The sequence below is a fragment of the Bombina bombina genome, chromosome 2 (assembly GCF_027579735.1).
Source record: "Bombina bombina isolate aBomBom1 chromosome 2, aBomBom1.pri, whole genome shotgun sequence".
Taxonomy (NCBI): domain Eukaryota; kingdom Metazoa; phylum Chordata; class Amphibia; order Anura; family Bombinatoridae; genus Bombina; species Bombina bombina.
Window position 1 is genome coordinate 762,243,009 of NC_069500.1, and position 18,746 is coordinate 762,261,754.

An 18,746-nucleotide genomic window follows, 5' to 3' on the forward strand; every position below is an offset into this window, starting at 1 on the left:
GCCGACGGGCCCTGGTTAACAGAACATGGACAGTATCTTAGAAATATTTAACTTGGGAGATATAAATGAGTCAACGCCATAGAAATGGCCATGCGGAACCGTGCCGTAACCTCTGGAGGAAGCAAGCCATCCCACGGAGAAGGAGTAAAGGCCATAGGGACACCTGCTTGCGTAGCTGAGAAAGGTTCTGGGGCAGACGCCTCACGGGACAAAGAAACCTCGGAGGCGGATGGCTCAACGCACTCTAAGCTCCCTGATTCAGGAGAAGAGAGTACTCTAGAACAGCAATCGGAACATAACTGATGGGCATTGATTACCCGGGTCCTTTCATATTCATAACAAGACGCATTCTACGTATCGGAGACATCTGTGTCTAACATATCAGAATCCTCCATAATCTTGGGATTACAAAAATGACAAAAACTAACTGGCACCTCTTTTACACCCCCAATGGCTGGGGCACTCACCACATCCTGTGAACCAGACAACACACGAGCCAGACTCTCTCTGTCGCACACAGTCAGCCTACGGAAGTGAGAAACAACGTAACCGCACCCGTCACAAGGTGCACCGTGCCAGTCACAAAAAGGGCACTCAATATCGAGAGATTGCGTCATTAAGATAAGGCCGTTATGTTCCGAAAAAGCCGTGAGCAGATAGAACCACATAACAAACATGATTAAAGCCCCCCTATTCAATAACCCCCCCTCAGGAGATATTAACCCATGATCCCTTATTAAGATAAAAGGAGTCCCACTGGGACCCTACCTTGTTTCGTTAACATTACATTCACATATCGAAATAAAATAAAACAATCTTACCTGAATACAGACAGTGGAACAGAAACACGGCCCTTGAAGTGTGACAGATAGTAGCCTTGCTTCTGACATGGACTTGAATGAATCAATGTAGGCAGCGAAACCCGTCAACACCGATTACCAAGGAGCTGTTATTATGAGTCGGGATGGGTTCGCAGGAAAACTCTCCCTGCATCTCCGGACTATAACCTTCATCCATGCTCTCACTGAGAGGCTGACAGGATTATTTAAAACTCCAGTCCCATTGCGAAGAGTACTACCCTCCATAAGAGACTATCGAAAACTTCTGACACTTCTCTGCCAACCTCCTGTGATGAAAGGCAAAGAATGACTGGGGGATGAGGGAAGTGGGGAAGGTATTTAAGCCTTTGGCTGAGGTGTCTTTGCCTCCTCCTGGTGGCCAGGTTCTGTATTTCCCAAAAGTAATGAATGCAGCTGTGGACTCTTCCCATTTAAGAAGAAAAAGAATAGTAAGTAATAGTCCAAAGTTTGTGTCAGGTGTAGATCTTCAGGGCTGATAATATCCAAAATGTGTGATTACAGCATTACAACATTGGTTCTATTTTGGAGGTTCTGGAGATTTTTAAGAGGCCTTTAATACTCCTTCGTCAAAGATTAGAAGATCTCCCATTTTAAAGGGAGAGGTTCAATAAAGGGTTTTAAGTCCTTATTGCTATAAGGCGATCAGCATAGAAATACATTTTAACTAGCAGCAATTATTAGATTTAGTTTGTTGAGTTGATGACATTAGTGCTCACAGATTTGTGTTTTTCTGAACTAATAAATAATCCAGATAAATGGGAGATCTGATGAGTGTAAAAATATATAATATTTTGTGAAACTCTATAAAGGGATGAGTTTGTTGCAAGTATTTTATGTCTGGTAAAAAATATAAATTATGAAAAAACAGCTCCAGCAAAGGGGTGTGAAATGTGTTAACAGTGAATGGGTTAAAAAAAAGCGCATTATCAATTAATAATGCTTATTAGACAATTATGGCTCTTCAGTATTCTTAAAATGTGTCTTGACGAGAATACGATTACTAAATGTTTTATATATCAACTCTATTTTGTAATTGTTATAGAGTTTTGCAAACTTTGCAGTGTACAGTGCGCGTTATAGTAAGGTTAATATCTTTTTTTCATCTGCAATAATCTTTATTAATTCTTTCTTCTGGAATTTTGCTAAAAAAGTAAATAAATATATATATCTTACCAGCTTCTCAGTTTCTAAGAGTCCCTTCAGAAAGTCCACTTTTCTAGAATATTCAATCATTAGTTCTGGGGCAGGTTTTCTACTAAAAAAAATAAAAAAAAAATTCTGCATTGATCACAGCTTACGTAAAAAACACATTTATTTCCATATTCTGCCTAGGAAGAGGTCAGAAAGTAGACTACGTTTCTTATGGTTAATGTCTTTGTGCAGTTTATTTAGCGTAAAAGCTTGCAGATAAACTAGATTTAAAAAGGTAAGAAAACTGTTGTAACTCATTTGCCCCTCCTTACCCTTTCCATGGGCCAGATTACAAAGTGTTACACTAATGTTTTTTGCTCACACACTAAAAAAAAATGATTGTGGCCTCATTAGCTTATTACAAGATGAAAGTAAACCGGTAGTGAGCAAGCGAAAGATGGAGGCGTATTTAATTCAGGACATCGGATATCACGACCGCACAAACGCATGCTCCCCATAGACTTATATGGGGCACTCTAGAAAAAAACTATTAGTTATCGCTTGTGCTGTTTTGGCTTTCGCTTGAGTGCAAGCTATAACTTGCAAATTGTAATATGAGCGCTATTTAGTGTGTCCGCAATGTCTATTGAAAGTATAGGTGGTACTCAAGAGAAGTTGGCCACACTAACCCCTCTCTGCTAAATGCGTTTACCATGAACTTGTAATACCAACATATAGATGTATTTAAATTTACCAATGCATATTGTAGAGAGTTGCCAACTGCCCTACACTTAAAGGGATACGAATCCCAAAAATGTGCTCTTGTGATTCAGACAGAGCATACTATTTTAAAAAAAAGTTTCCAATTTACTTCTATTATTAAATATGCTTCGTACCCATGTTATTCTGTGTTGAATAGATACCTAGGTAGCACTACATGGCAGGAAAAAATGGATAACATTCTTGCAAAACTGCTGTCATATAGTGCTCCAAAAATGAGCCAGGTCCTAAGCATACGTCCCTGCTTTTCAACAAAAGATACAAGAAAATAGAAGTAAATTAGAAAGTTGTTTAAGATTGCATGTTCTATCTGAATCATAAAAAAAAATTTTTGCTTTTCATCTCAAATATTGGACGACCTGTTGACAACAGGGCTGGGGGTGGTATGGTCACACAATGTTCAAAATTGTATTTGTTTTCTTGTTATCCTTTGTTGAAAAGCAGGAATGTAAGTTCAGGAGTGTGCACATGACTGCAGCACTATATGGCAGCACTCCTGTCATGTAGTGCTCCAGGCATGTGAACGCTACCTATCTAGTTATCTCTTCAACAAAGAATAATATGAGAACAACAAACTTGATAATAGAAGTAAATTGGAAAACAAAATGTGGGTTTAATGTCCCTTTAAGCCACAACCATAAATATTTGTCACAATTGAGCAGTGTTTTTATTCTGTTGGCTGCTAGTAGGAAATATAATGAGTTTACTAGCCAGTTACACACACAATTGTGATTTGACTCCTCTCATGACTGTCAATAGAACACACAGATCAGTAGTGATATGCACACATAGCTGCCAGTAACACACAGCTAAACCCCCATGACTGCCAGTAACAAAGTAGTACATGTGCAACGTCACTGCTTTCTGGGACATATGTGTTATATGCACAGAAGCAGAGGCAACATGTAAAATACAGCTGCCACTAAGGGGACTTAAAAATACTGGACATATAAGTGTCCAGTAGTTTTGAACAGATATTTCTGGACTGTCCGGTTAAATACTGGTCACATGACAACCCTAATTGTAAACAATATTACTTCTAATTGCTGTCAAGCTTTAACCTTTTGATGACAGGGTTAGTTTGTCTACATCGGAACAACGTTCCGATGTAAACAAATTGAAATCCCGCAATTGTGCACACAAGATTTCAATAATGGGATCAGGTCAGGGGGCGTCCCTATGATGCTAGGCACGCCCTCCAGACCGCGATCGCATCCTGGAAGCGCCGTTGGCTTCAAGACAGTCAAACGGCTAGGACGTTCTAATCCGTCCTAACGGCGCTAAAGTCTGGCGCGGTTAGGACGGAATAGAACACCATAATGGCGTTAAATAGTAACTGGTTTTCTTTTATCTGCAGTTACCTCTGTAAGCAAGTTTGTTTGATGCTATTTTATGGAGAAAATTTGAAATAAAAGTGAAGGAAGTGGGGTGGGTGTAGTTTTTTTAATCCTATTAGCTAATAAAAACTAAATATACACTTATGAAAGGTTGCCATTCGTGTATTCCCATAATCCTTCACTCCACCCGCACAATTAACAGAATTAATTGCAGGAAGCAGAGACCCTTCCACAAACACATTTAAATACGTCAATATCAGAGCTGTATATTTTCTCTGTTGCTCTGGAAACCATTATTTGTGCTATTTTTACAAATCTTCCTGCAATTCATGCAGTTGCAAGGCTTTTCCATTGTTAGATGCATTTGCTCAGACAGGAAAAAATGGAAGCTTTTATTTACAAAACAAAAATCAGGAAAATATAATCACCATTATTTATCAAAAATGCTCTACCAAAAAATACAAATATGTTCTACATCGGAGTCCAGTCCTAAATGTTCTGCTTTGAACAATGAGCTTTCTGCATTAGCCCCATTTTCATTAAAAGTCTGTCATATAAACAGTCTAACTTAAAGGGACATGAAAACCAAAAATTTTCTTTCATGATTTAGGTAGAACATACAATTTTAAACAACTTTCCAGTTTACTTCTATTATCAAATTTGCTTAATTCTTGTGGTATCATTTGTTGAAGGAGCAGCAATGAACTACTGGTTTCTAATTGAACACATGGGTGAGCCAATGACAATCAGTATCTATATGCAGCCACCAATCAGTAGTTAGAACCTAGCTTCTTTGCTGCTCCTGAGCTTACTCAGATAAACCTTTCAGCAAAGGATAACAAGAGAAGGAAGCAAAATTAAGCAACAGCAGTAAAAGGAAATGTATGCTTACCTGATAAATTGATTTCTTCTACGATACGTCGAGTCCACGGATTCATCCTTACTTGTGGGATATTATCCTCCTGCTAACAGGAAGTGGCAAAGAGCATCACAGCAGAGCTGTATGTATAGCTCCTCCCTTCTCTCCACCCCCAGTCATTCGACCAAAGGTATAGGAAGAGAAAAGAAAAGCTAAAAGGTGCAGAGGTGACTGAAGTTTTGAATATAAAAATATAATCTGTCTAATATGACAGGGAGGGCCGTGGACTCGTCGTATCGTAGAAGAAATCAATTTATCAGGTAAGCATAAATTTCCTTTTCTTCTATTAGATACGACGAGTCCACGGATTCATCCTTACTTGTGGGATACAATACCAAAGCTACAGGACACGGATGAACAGGAGGGACAAGACAGATACCTAAACAGAAGGCACCACTGCTTGAAGATATTTTCTCCCAAAAATAGCCTCAGAAGAAGCAAAAGTATCAAATTTGGAAAATTTGGAAAAGGTATGAAGGGAGGACCAAGTCGCAGCCTTTCAAATCTGTTCAACAGAAGCATCGTTTTTAAAAGCCCATGTGGAAGCCACCGCTCTAGTAGAATGAGCTGTAATCTTTTCAGAAGGCTGCTGTCCAGCAGTCTCGTATGCCAAACGGATGATGCTTTTCAGCCAAAAAGAGAGGTAGCCGTAGCTTTTTGACCTCTACGCTTTCCAGAATAAACAACAAATAGAGAAAATGTTTGACGGAAATCCTTGGTCGCTTGCAAGTAAAACTTCAAGGCACGAACCACGTCCAGATTATGTAACAGACGCTCCTTCTTAGAAGGAGGATTAGGACATAGAGAAGGAACAACAATTTCCTGATTAATATTCTTATTTGAAACAACCTTAGGAAAGAATCCAGGTTTAGTACGCCAAACCACCTTATCCGAATGAAATAGAAGATAAGGGGAGTCGCATTTTAATGCAGAAAGCTCAGAAACTCTTCGAGCAGAAGAGATAGCAACTAAAAACAAAACTTTCCAAGATAAAAGCTTAATATCTATGGAATGCATAGGTTCAAACGGAACCCCTTGAAGAACATTTAGAACTAAATTCAAACTCCATGGCGGAGCAACAGGTTTAAACACAGGCTTGTTTCTGACTAAAGCCTGACAAAAGGACTGAACATCTGGGACATCCGCCAGACGCTTGTGTAGTAAAATTGACAAAGCAGAAATTTGTCACTTTAAGGAACTAGCCGATAATCCCTTCTCCAATCCTTCTTGGAGAAAGGACAAAATCCTAGGAATCCTAACCCTATTCCATGAGTAGCCCTTGGATTCGCACCAATAAAGATATTTACGCCATATCTTATGGTAAATTTTTCTAGTAACAGCCTTCCGAGCCTGAATCAAGGTATCAATAACCGACTCAGAGAATCCCCACTTAGATAAAATCAAGCATTCAATCTCCAGGCAGTCAGCTGCAGAGAATTTAGATTTGGATGTTGGAACGGACCTTGAATGAGAAGGTCCTGTCTCAGTAGCAGTTACCACGGTGGCAGAGATGACATTTCCACCAGATCTGCATACCAAGTCCTGTGTGGCCACTCAGGCGCTATCAAGATTACCAAAGCCCTCTCCTGTTTGATTCTGGCAATCAGACGAGGCAAAGAGGAAAGGGAGGAAACACATAAGCCAGGTTGAACGACCAAGGTACTGCTAGAGCATCTATCAGTACTGCTTGGGGATCCCTTGATCTGGATTCGTAACAAGGAAGTTTGGCATTCTGACGAGATGCCATCAGATCCAATTCCAGTGTGCCCCATTGACGAATCTATGTCGCAAACACCTCCAGATGGAGCTCCCACTCCCCCGGATGAAAAGTCTGACAACTTAGAAATTCCGCTTCCCAGTTCTCCACTCCTGGGATGTAGATTGCTGAGAAATGGCAAGAGTGCGTCTCTGCCCATCGAATTATCTTGGAAACCTCTATCATCGCTAGAGAACTCTTTGTTCCCCCTTGATGATTGATATATGCTACAGTCGTGATATTGTCCGACTGGAATCTTATAAATTTGGCCAAGGCCAACTGAGGCCACGCTAGAAGCACGTTGAATATTGCTCTCAGTTCCAGAATATTTATTGGTAGCAGGGACTCCTCCTGAGTCCAAACACCCTGAGCCATCAGGGAATTCCAGACTGCACCCCAGCCCAAGAGGCTGGCGTCCGTCATCACTTTGACCCATGCTGGCCTGCGGAAGCACATTCCCTGGGACAGATGATCCTGTGACAACCACCAAAGAAGGGAGTCTCTGGTCTCTAGATACAGATTTATCCAAGGAGATAAATCCGCATAATCCCCATTCCACTGTTTGAGCATGCACAGCTGCAGTGGTCTGAGATGTAAGCGAGCAAACGGAACGATGTCCATTGCCGCTACCATTAACCCAATGGCCTCTATACACTGCACCACTGATGGCCGAGGAATGGAATGAAGTGTTCAAAGTAGTTAGGATCTTTGACGTTCTGACTTCCGTCGGAAAAAATTTCATGTCTACCGAGTCTATCAGAGTTCCTAGGAATGGAACTCTCGTCAGCGGAACTAGTGAACTCTTTTGTATGTTCACATTCCACCCGTGAGTTCTTAGAAAAGCCAACACGACTTCCGTGTGAGATTTGGCTAGATGGTAAGTTGATGCCTGAATCAAAATGTTGTCCAGATAGGGCGCCACTGCTATGCCCCACGGCCTTAGATCCGCCAGAAGGGACCCTAGCACCTTTGTGAAGATTCTGGGAGCTGTGGCCAACCCGAAAGGAAGGGCCACAAACTGGTAGTGTTTGTCCAGGAAGGCGAACCTGAGAAACTGGTGATGATCTTTGTGGATAGGAATGTGAAGATACGCATCCTTCAAATCCACGGTGGTCATATATTGACCCTCCTGGATCATTGGTAAAATAGTTCGTATGGTCTCCATCTTGAAAGATGGGACTCTGAGAAATTTGTTTAGGCATTTGAGATCTAAAAATCGGTCTGAAGGTTCCCTCTTTTTTGGGAACCATGAACAGATTTGAGTAAAACCCCTGCCCCTGTTCTAGTTTTGGAACTGGGCAGATTACACCCATAGTATATAGGTCTTCTACACAGCGTAAGAACGCCTCTCTTTTTGTCTGGTCTACAGACAAACGTGAAAGATGAAATCTCCCTCTTGGGAGAGAATCCTTGAATTCTAGTCGATACCCCTGGGTCACGATTTCTAATGCCCAGGGATCCTGAACGTCTCTTGCCCAAGCCTGAGTGAAGAGAGAAAGTCTGCCCCCTACTAGATCCAATCCTGGATCGGGGGCTGCACCTTCATGCTGTCTTGGTAGCAGCAGCGGGATTCTTGGCCTGTTTACCTTTGTTCCAGGTCTGGTTAGGTCTCCAGACTGACTTGGATTGTGCAAAATTCCCCTCCTGCTTTGTGACGGAGGAGGAAGTAGAGGGTCCACCCTTAAAGTTTAGAAAGGAATGAAAATTATTCTGTTTGGCCCTCATTTTAACCGTCTTATCCTGAGGAAGGGCATGACCTTTACCTCCAGTAATGTCGGAAATGTTCTCCTTTAGTTCAGGCCCGAATGGGGTCTTACCTTTAAAAGGAATTTTGATGACACATCAGCAGACCAAGACTTAAGCCATAATGCTCTATGCGCTAGAATGGCAAAGCCTGCATTCCTTGCCGCTAATTTAGCCATTTGAAAAGCTAGCTTGAAAGCCTTAATTCTATCCAAAATATCATGTAATGGGGTCTCAACCTTAAGAGACTCCTCTAGAGCCTCAAACCAAAAAACTGCTGCAGTAGTTACTGGAACAATGCACGCTATAGGTTGTAGAAGAAAACCCTGATGAATAAACAATTTCTTTAGAAGACCCTCTAATTTTTTATCCATAGAATTTTCGAAAGCACAACTGTACTCAATAGGTATAGATGCACGCTTAGCCAGGGTAGAAATAGCTCCCTCCACCTTAGAGACCGTCTGACAAGAATCCCGAATGGTGTCAGATATGGGAAACATTTTCTTAAAAGTAGGAGGGGGAGAGAACGGAATGCCTAGTCTATCCCATTCCTTAGTAACAATGTCCGAAATTCTTCTAGCAACTGGAAAAACATTAGTGTAAGTAGGGACCTCTAGATACTTATCCATTTTACACAATTTTTCTGGTGGGATGACAATAGGGTCACAATCATCCAGAGTCGCTAAAACCTCCCGAAGTAACAAGCGGAGGTGTTCAAGCTTAAACTTAAAGGCAGTCACATCTGAGTCTGCTTGAGGGAACATCTTTCCCGAGTCTGAAAGCTCTCCCTCAGACAGTAATTCCCCCACCCCCAAATAAGAACACAGTGAGGGTACATCGGAGATGGCCAATAAAGCATCAGAGGGCTCAGCATTTACTCTAATACCTGACCTGCTGCGCTTACCCTGTAAACCTGGCAGTTTAGATAATACATCTGTAAGGGTAGTAGACATAACTGCAGCCATATCTTGCAGGGTGAAAGAATTAGACACGCTAGAAGTACTAGGTGTCGCTTGAGCGGGCGTTAAAGTAAAGGTTGTGACACTTGGGGATAATTGGATGGCATAAACTGATTCTCTTCTGACTGAGAATCATCCTGAGACATCACCTAAAATATGTTCTTTGCAATGTAAGGTCCTTTCAGTACATGAGGGACACATTTTAAGTGGGGGTTCCACAATGGCTTCTAAACACATAGAACATTGACTTTCTTCAATGTCAGACATGTTGAAACAGGCTAGTAATGACCACAAACAGGCTTGAAAACACTTTATTTAGTGGGAAAAAAAAACAACAATCTGAAAAACGGTACTGTGCCTTTAAGAGAAAAAAAAGCGTACAATTTTTCCAAAACTGCTCTAAAATGTTATAATTATCCCAATTTTAGTATATATGTGACTTATTTTGTCAGCTAAGATTGCACCACAAGGAATGCTTAACCCTTAATGGAAAAAAAAACGTTACTCAAAAACGTTATGGAATTAAACAATCAACCCCCTGCATCTCGCCACAGCTCTGCTGTGGTGCCTACCTGCCCTCAGGGGTCTGCTAATTCACTCTATCACTTCGTTTAGGCCAAATCCTTCAGTTTAGGCCCACCGGAGCTGGAGCTTGCTGCTTGCATGGGGAATTCAACTGCGCATCTGAGGCGCGAAAATAGGCCCCGCCCATCTACATCGATGTCTCACTGCCTAGTAAAAACCGCTGAAAAGCGGTCTAGAACCTAGCCATGTGGGTTTCCATATACCAATTAGTATAGAAAGCCATGTGAACCCTCCAGTGCCACCAAAAGTTAAAAACGTTTGTACCCAAAAAAACGTTATATTGTCCTCCAAACATAAAAACGTTTTGCACATAAAAACATTATGTTATCAGTGTCAACCATTTTGCAGCCAACAACATACAGGTCCTAGTAATACCATTCTATCACATGTAGGATTACTGCTTACCCCTTCCCTTATGGGAATACTGCCAGCCAGTTCTGAAATAACAGTCTCTCCAGAAAAAATTGTCTGAACATACCTCAATGCTTGTAGCATGAAAAACGTTCCTCACACTGAAGTTTCTCAAGTACTCCTCAGCCATTCTGTGGGAACTACTCTGGATCTTAGTGACAACTGCTAAGATCATCAGTCTCCAGGCAGAAATCTGCATCCATCTGCTGCCTGGGAATAAATAGCACTCACCGGTACCATTTAAAAAAAAAAAAGTCTTGCTTGAAGAAAATAAAAACTATCATTTTATCACCTCTTTCACTTTACCTCTTCCTATGACTTAGTATAGGCAAAGAGAATGACTAGGGGTGGAGAGAAGGGAGGAGCTATACATACAGCTCTGCTGTGATGCTCTTTGCCACTTCCTGTTAGCAGGAGGATAATATCCCACAAGTAAGGATGAATCCGTGGACTTGTCGTATGTAGAAGAAGAAATTGGAAAGTTGTTTAAAATTGCAGGGTCTTTCTGAATCATGAGGGAACATTTTGGGGTTTCATGTCCCTTTAAAACTGCATAGCCAGACAGAGGTATTTGTGTTATGCTAAAGAAAGTTACCTGGTTCTGCAACTTTGTAATCAGGAATCATATTGTACCTAAGTAAAGATGTTCAGTTGTTTTTTTTTTTTTTTTAGTTTAAACTTGTTAATAAAGACCAAACAAAACAAATTGATTCTCATTTTTTGTTTAGAAAAGACAGGAAAAAGTAGAAAGTATGATAAATATTTAACACCTAAAAATGCATAGTAAACTACATTTTAGAACACATTTTTTAATAAAAAAACCCCAAATGAATGATTCTTTACTGGTATCATTTATATGTGCCAACATATTGCACAGTACTATGAATACACAGTAATATACAGTACATAAATGTATAACTACATGCACTATAAAGGGTTATGGAGACCTGTCTATGATGTAAAGTTAAAGCATTTTTACACAAGGTGATCTATAGCAGTGTAATCAATTTAAAAGATTTTAAAGGGACACTGAACCCAAATTTTTTCTTTCGTGATTCAGATAGAGCATGCAATTTTAAGCAACTTTCTAATTTACTCCTATTATCAATTTTTTTTTCCATTCACTTGCTATCTTTATTTGAAAAAGAAGGCATCCAATGCTCTATCTGAAAAACGAAAGAAAAAATTTGGGTTCAGCGTCCCTTCAATGGATTTCCACAAAAGCACAAGTGAACAAATCTCAAGGATTGCAAGATTGAAGAATCTAAGAAAAAAACCGTTCAAATTTCACCTGTTAGAGGGAGTTGAAGTGAAAAACATCAATCTACAGGACAGGAGGTATTTCGATACAGGGTGTAATTTTGAAAAACATACATAACAGAGCAGATGCAGGTTTTGAATGAGTTTGCACAAAATGTATGCCTGTATGCTCTATAAGATCAAAACTAAAAGAAGTGCTAAAAGTTAATACCTTATGAAATGTATGCTCCATAAGCACTAGAATCATATTTGCTCAAATAATCCAAAGAATGAAAAACTGAAATCCTCACCCAGTTATCTTAGAGAGGCAGACTATATGTGCTGTCTGTTCGGCCAATAATGGGGCTGGTAATACTACAGAAAATGGGACCAGAAAATCTACAGCCCGTATTTCAAATTAGGTGTCATGTGTCACTTTAAAAAGACACTATATATCATACTGTTATCTTCCATTATCAGATTGTGCACATCTAATCCTACTGAGCACGTGCAGGAGTTCAGTGTATACGTATATGAGTCTGTAATTGACCAATGCTGTCATATAATGCAGGGGGCTTGAAGACTAAAGGAAAATTTGAAATTTGTCACAAAACAAATATTATTGCTCAATTAAAATTCAGAGTAAGTGCTATTGCACTGTATCTTTAATATGCACTTGTTGATTATTCAATTCTGCACTATTTAATGGTTCTTTAAGATGCAGCTGATAATGTAGCTCCTATAACATATGCTTGATCTAGAGGTGTAAGTGGCCCCTAATGTGAAAGGGGAATATGCCTTAATTTTGAATGAGGGGGCAGTTTTGCATAACCAACACGTTTATAATAATACATTTTTTACCTCTGTAATTACCTTGTATCTAAGCCTCTGCTGACTGCCCCTTATTTCAGTTCTTTTGACAGACTTGCATTTTAGCCAATCAGTGCACACTCCTAGGTCACTTCACGTGCATAATCTCAATGTTATATATATATATGAAACACATGAACTAATGCTATCTAGTGGTCAAAATGCATTCAGATTAGAGGCAGTCTTCAAGGTCTAAGAAATTTGCATATGAACCTCCTATGTTTTTCTTTCAACTAAGAATACCAAGAGAATAAAGCAAAATTGGTAATAAAAGTAAATTGGGAAGTTGTTTAAAATTGCATGCCCTATTTAAATCATGAAAGTTTTTTTGGGACTTGACTGTCCCTTTAAGATGCAGTTGATCTATATGAGAAATGGTAATCACCTGCCCCACTCGACACAGGGAAGATTTTCTATGGAAATAAAGCGGCTATTGTTGAGTCCCCATCTTTCCCTCTGATTTAATTTAATAGGGATAAGTCCTCATTTAAATGGATTGCTCTCTTTTGAAAGTCAAGTCACATGCCCCTCTATGCACCAAGTAGGTGTTTGATAAAAGGGGGCATATTTTTAGAACCCCAAACCCCTCAGAATACAGTTTTAAATACAATTTTTCATATACCTGGTATTGGTAAGTAGTTGCCATATAAGTCATAAAACATTCTGGGCTTTGAAAACATCTATACTGTATAAGCACTAAAGCGTGGCTGGTGACCAAACGTTTTTAAAGAGATGAACAGGTAGATACCTTGTGATCTCAAAAGTACGGATATATGGAACAATCAGGAAGGGTTGAGTAACCCTTCAGTTGTCCATCACAATACATACATGAGACAGTAAAACAGCATTTTTCCACTTTGAATGATCATTTTCTGTAGTGATTGCAAAATTAATGATGCATCTCTCAATTTAGTCCAGTTTTGGAAGGTGATTTGGTAAATAAGCTATTATCACCATTTCATGATAGAAGTATATACAACCCCTTATTTAAAAGAGGGGGCCCCATAATTCCAATATGGGTTTTCATGTCTTTATAGCTGTAGAGTGATTGTCACAGTAATAATCAACTGACAGTAATGAGTAGCTTTATTTTGTTTTGATGTTGGTGTCAAGAGAGCATTGTTTCTCTGGAAACCAAATAAATAGGACTGAGTGAGCGTAAAAACAGATCTATACAGGATATGTATTTCATGTTATTTTTGTTTTTTGATAAATTAAGTTAATATGTTAAAGAAAGACAAACTAATAATTGAATTCACCGTGAATATTTAATAAAATATAAAAACAAGGCAATTTCCACTTATATAATTTTCCTTATTTTTCTTTTGTGATTCAGATAGAGCATGAAATTTTAAGCAACTTTCTAATTTACTCCTATTATCAAATTTTATTCGTTCTCTTGCTATCTTAATTTGAAAAAGAAGGCATCTAAGCTTTTTTTGGGTTCAGAACACTTTTTTATTGGTGAATTTATCCACCAATCAGCAAGAACAACCCAGGTGGTTCATAAAAAATGGGCCGGCATCTAAACTTACATTCTTGCATTTCCAATAAAGATATCAAGAGAATTAAGAAAATTTGATAATAGGAGTAAATTACAAAGTTGCTTAGAATTTCATGGTCTATCTGAATCACAAAAGAAAAAATTGGGTTCAGTGTCCCTTTAATTGGCCACAGCAAAAAAGACCAGCAGTGGGGATTCCACAATACTATTCAAAGAGTGTACCCCAGATCTGCAAAACCTTGTAAATTATGCTTACAAAATGCCTGTCATACAGACTGTATGAATTACATTGCTCACGGGGACAGTAAATACCTTGTAACTACAAAGCATTTCTTTTGTCTTGCTATAGAATAACATGTCAGCCAAGTCAAATAACATTTTTAAAACATCTTGTTAGCTACAACTGTTTTTCAATAGCCACATTCCACCTACCACATGCCTCATTTGGAGAAAGCAATTTGGGCTTTAGTCTACAGCTGACAAAGTAAGCCACAGCTATTGTGTTAGCATGGTTTATTGTTTTGTAGTTTTTTATTTGTTAAAGGTAAGAAGATATGAATCATGGCTTGCCTTGATACGTCTGCAGTGTGCTATTTCAGTTCAGACCATTGGAAATGATGATTTTGGTTTATTTCAAATGTGTGTAATATTTTTATGGTTAAACATTTATTCCTACTAATTTTATGAATAAAGTTTAAAATAGAGCCAAGTTATGTAAACAATAAAGTTGTCTTGTAATTTCCTGTTAGTATTTTTATTATTGAAAAACAGTATGAGTTCTAAAAGGTTTGTTTTTTTTAGTTCGGTGAACTGATGTGCTGTGTGTTAGAACTATTCAGTAAATAATGACTTCCATGCTGTAGTTTACCATGTACATCATAAACAAACTTATTTTTATATTTACTAAAAATTCAGAAAGTGGTGTTTACAAAATAACAGTGGCTTTAAGGTCCATAATAAACAATGATAATCTTCACAAATAAAAATAGTATAACCTTTTTTAATGAATGTGCATGCTTTTTTGTGTAAATAATTATTTTAGACCCCCTAAATTATGCCTCAAAGTCTGCAAAATAGTTCCACGAGTCACGGCGATCTTTTTCCAAACGGCCCTAAAAATGTGCGTTTTTTTTTTGTTTGTTTTAGTTTTACTTATTTTGCTGTGTCCAAACAGCATTGCCTTGCTGATCAGACACGGAGCACTTGACTGACACGCAAGCAGAGAAACTGGTCACCCCTAGCAACGTTTACACCAGCTCTCCTAGCGTGTCAGTTTAGGCAAGCAGCTGCATCCGTATATATAAATAAGAACCCATCAGAGTGAGAGTATAATAGTAACAACGAATTTACAGACTTTGCCAAAATAAAATGTTGAGTCCAAAACGATGTCAGCAAATAATAAATGAATACTGCTAAAGCAGTTTCCAACACAGAACTGTGACATCGAATGATAATCTAAATCAAACTCGTAAGAATCTGTGAATCTAGTTTTCTTCTGAGCGTAATAAGTCGTTCATGACGCTTCAAATGGTTGCTATAGCAACTGTTGACAATTGGCTCTCTCATGAATGTGCTGAGAGCGGCCGTATCGGCTTTTGATTGACAGATGGAAGCCTGAACTACTTTCAAGACGCCTAGATGAGCAAAATGAAAATACTTATACGCATGCTCCATCTCCCATGTCAATCGTACGACTTGGAGCTTCATTGGGATATTAAACGTGGATTTTTATGGGCAGTCGAAGGGAAATTAAATTGCAAGTTAAATATATTGAAAACTGTTTTAAACATTTAATAGGTTTATATTGACAATATTTTGTGCACACGCTTAACTTTCTATTACACCTTTGATCAAAAATGACTATAATGGCCCTTTCAGTACATGGGTGCAAAATAGCTCAGCAGTGAAGTAGTTATAGACGCATGTTTTTTGTTTTTGTTTGTTCTTTTAAAGCAAAAAGAAAAGGATCCTTTGTTATGTCAGCAGATTGTGTTCTTGTTATATAACGACACACAAATAATTGTACTTCGGTTGATTACTGGACAATCCTAACAGCCCAGTATTTCAGCCGGCTTCAAAAAAATACTTCACACTTAAAAGTAAATGGTCTCATGTGCCTCAACACATTACAAATATGGGGGAGAAAGACATGGGGCAATTATGGAGATCAAATCACTTCTATTTATGGGTTTTGTTGTCAGCCAAAGAGGTAAAATTATGTATTTGTATATTACTGGCAACCAAAGGGTAAAATGACTGCTCGGTTATAAAAAATATGGCAGCCGAGGTAGAGTTTTGTTTTTTTTGGAGGGGGGGGGGGGGGAATTGTGTGACCCTACCTACCATCATGCCCAGTCTTCAAAAGATTGTACAATACTTTTGTGTACAACAGCAGGCAACCCTACGTGTACTCAGTGTGAACATGGAATATTGCTTAATCCTCAGCAGTCAAAGTTGGAAAACACATGGGAACTCTTGTATTTACCGTACTGTATGAGAGTTGACACTATAGGCACAAAGATCTAAAACTTGCTGGCATGGAAAAACATGACACAATCTTTGAGTTGTGTTTTTTTTGTATTATATTGTAATGTAGGTGCCTTTTCGTCACACCCAGAACCCCAGCTGACAATACTACTTCGATAATCTCATCAGAGCAGAGAGTTTAGATCACTGGTTTTCACACCTGACCTCAGACCTCCCTAACAGGTCACATTTTGTTGATATTTGTACTAGAGCACAGGAGAAATAATTAGCTGATTAATAAACATGGTTATCTTACCTGCTCTCACCCAAGGTAATCCTGAAAATCTGGCCTGTTAAGGAGGTCTGAGGACAGGTTTGAAAACCAGTGGTTTAAATCATTAGACCCTATGTCATGAGAGTAAAACGATCAGGCAAACAAGTCATTAGCCTGGTGCTACCACCCGCTAAAGGGCCATTAAATACAACAGAACTGCATAATAAAAGACGATACAATATAATTGCAGAATGTTAAATGAGCAGTAATATCTTTTTCTGGCATTTCAAAATGTACTTTAGTTTTCTGACTCCCTGTATCACGTGACAGCCATCAGCCAATCACAGTCTCATATGTATACACTGTGAACACTTGCACATACTTCTTAGAAGGGGGGGGGGGGGGGTTGGTGCCTCAGAAAGTGTTCATATAAAATGACAGTGCACAATTTTATAATGGAAGTCAATTGCATACTGTATCTGAATCGTGAATTTAGTGCCCTGTTAATATACATGCTTGGCAAAAAAAAGAGAAGGAAATAGGGTTTAGTGCACACCCTCTTAATGAAATAAAAAACATTTATTCAGTAAATAAACTGGGAAAGTAAAAAAAAACAAAAAACTATTCCCAATGAACTCCACAGGTGACCTGGAATAAGAAAAAAAAGTGTTGCCTCAATATCAACACTCAATTATTCCTGCCCAATAATAGGAATTGCTGCATCAGTTAAAGGGGTGACATTCAGCAGTAAAATGGGAACGCTGACAAACACAACAGAAATATGTAGATACATTACCACAAAACAGGTCTTTCTAAATGCACAATTACAGTTAAAATGTAATTTTGATAATGTTCTCAAAGCCGAGAACCAACCATTAATCATAGATAAATATTGGTACCTGTATTGTGACCAATCAGACTGGCAGTTATCAAGTCTGTTGGACGACTTGGATGTGTAAACAAATGGGTGATATAATAGCCAATCAGGATATAAGTTTTGTAACAATTGATTCATGAGTTACAAAGCTAAACTTTCTTACGTTCAACATTCAAGTCATATGACCATACAAGTTTCTAATGCAAATTGCTATAGTAGGAGGTTTGCAGAGGGCGCAATTTTAAATGGTTGTGTAATAAAAAAAGATGCTGAAAATTTAAATAGATGTATATGAAACTTAGGTTTCGATTTGTGTGTTCTCCTTTAAATAATTGTTATTTTCAAACTTTAGACCCACCAATTTGGGTATTTCTATGTGTGAATCAAAAAGATAATAATAATGGGAAAATGTGCAGTTACGTGCAATCATGTATATACAATTGTTATAACATCAATAATTGTGGGGGGGGGGGGGGGGAATTGAATAAGAATAAAACAAATGAAAATTAGAATAAAGAAACATTGAAGTCGTGTTTTAAAAGTTCCTGAGTCTGCTCTTCTGGCAGGATTGGACTTGCAAGAAGAATCTAAACAAGATGTAAAGAAGAGCGCCTCAGAGTGCAGTTTATCCAAAATAAATGTTCAGTGAATACAAAGTTGCTAACAAGTTGTGCGCAGGCTCTAGCTGACTGATTGGGGCAAGGTCTACCTCAGATATCAGTAGACTGGATACTAGATGTTGTAGCCTTTAAAAATATAAAGGACGAACAACTTCTGCTAGGGCAGGTTAAACGTTTAACAGAATGATTCTAAGAAAATATACAAAATGGCTACTCACAATGAAATGGTGCAAACAAGGCAGGCTGGATGTAACAGACACCAGCTGTCTGAATCAGGTCTCCCTGGATTGTTCTTTCAAATGGTTTGAATAAGTGGTGTAAAGTGCTCCAATGTTTTAAAATAAAACTGTTATTTTTTAGTAGTCTGCCTTTTAACTACTTTTTCACTTTGGAGCACTTTACACCACTAATTCAA

General features: G+C 38.6%; 1 protein-coding gene across 2 annotated transcripts in view; it reads right to left on the minus strand.

Annotated features, from left to right (window-relative positions):
• The window catches only part of USE1 (unconventional SNARE in the ER 1), a 165,677-nt gene that overhangs the window by 116,604 nt on the left and 30,327 nt on the right, over positions 1-18,746 (minus strand). Inside the window, exon 3 of one of the 2 annotated variants that reach the window (XM_053702883.1) lies at positions 2,034-2,112. In XM_053702883.1, coding sequence (XP_053558858.1) covers positions 2,034-2,112 — 79 coding nt within the window. Of the gene's footprint in view, positions 1-2,033; positions 2,116-18,746 lie in introns of both variants that reach the window. The other variant, XM_053702882.1, reaches the window with a different exon arrangement.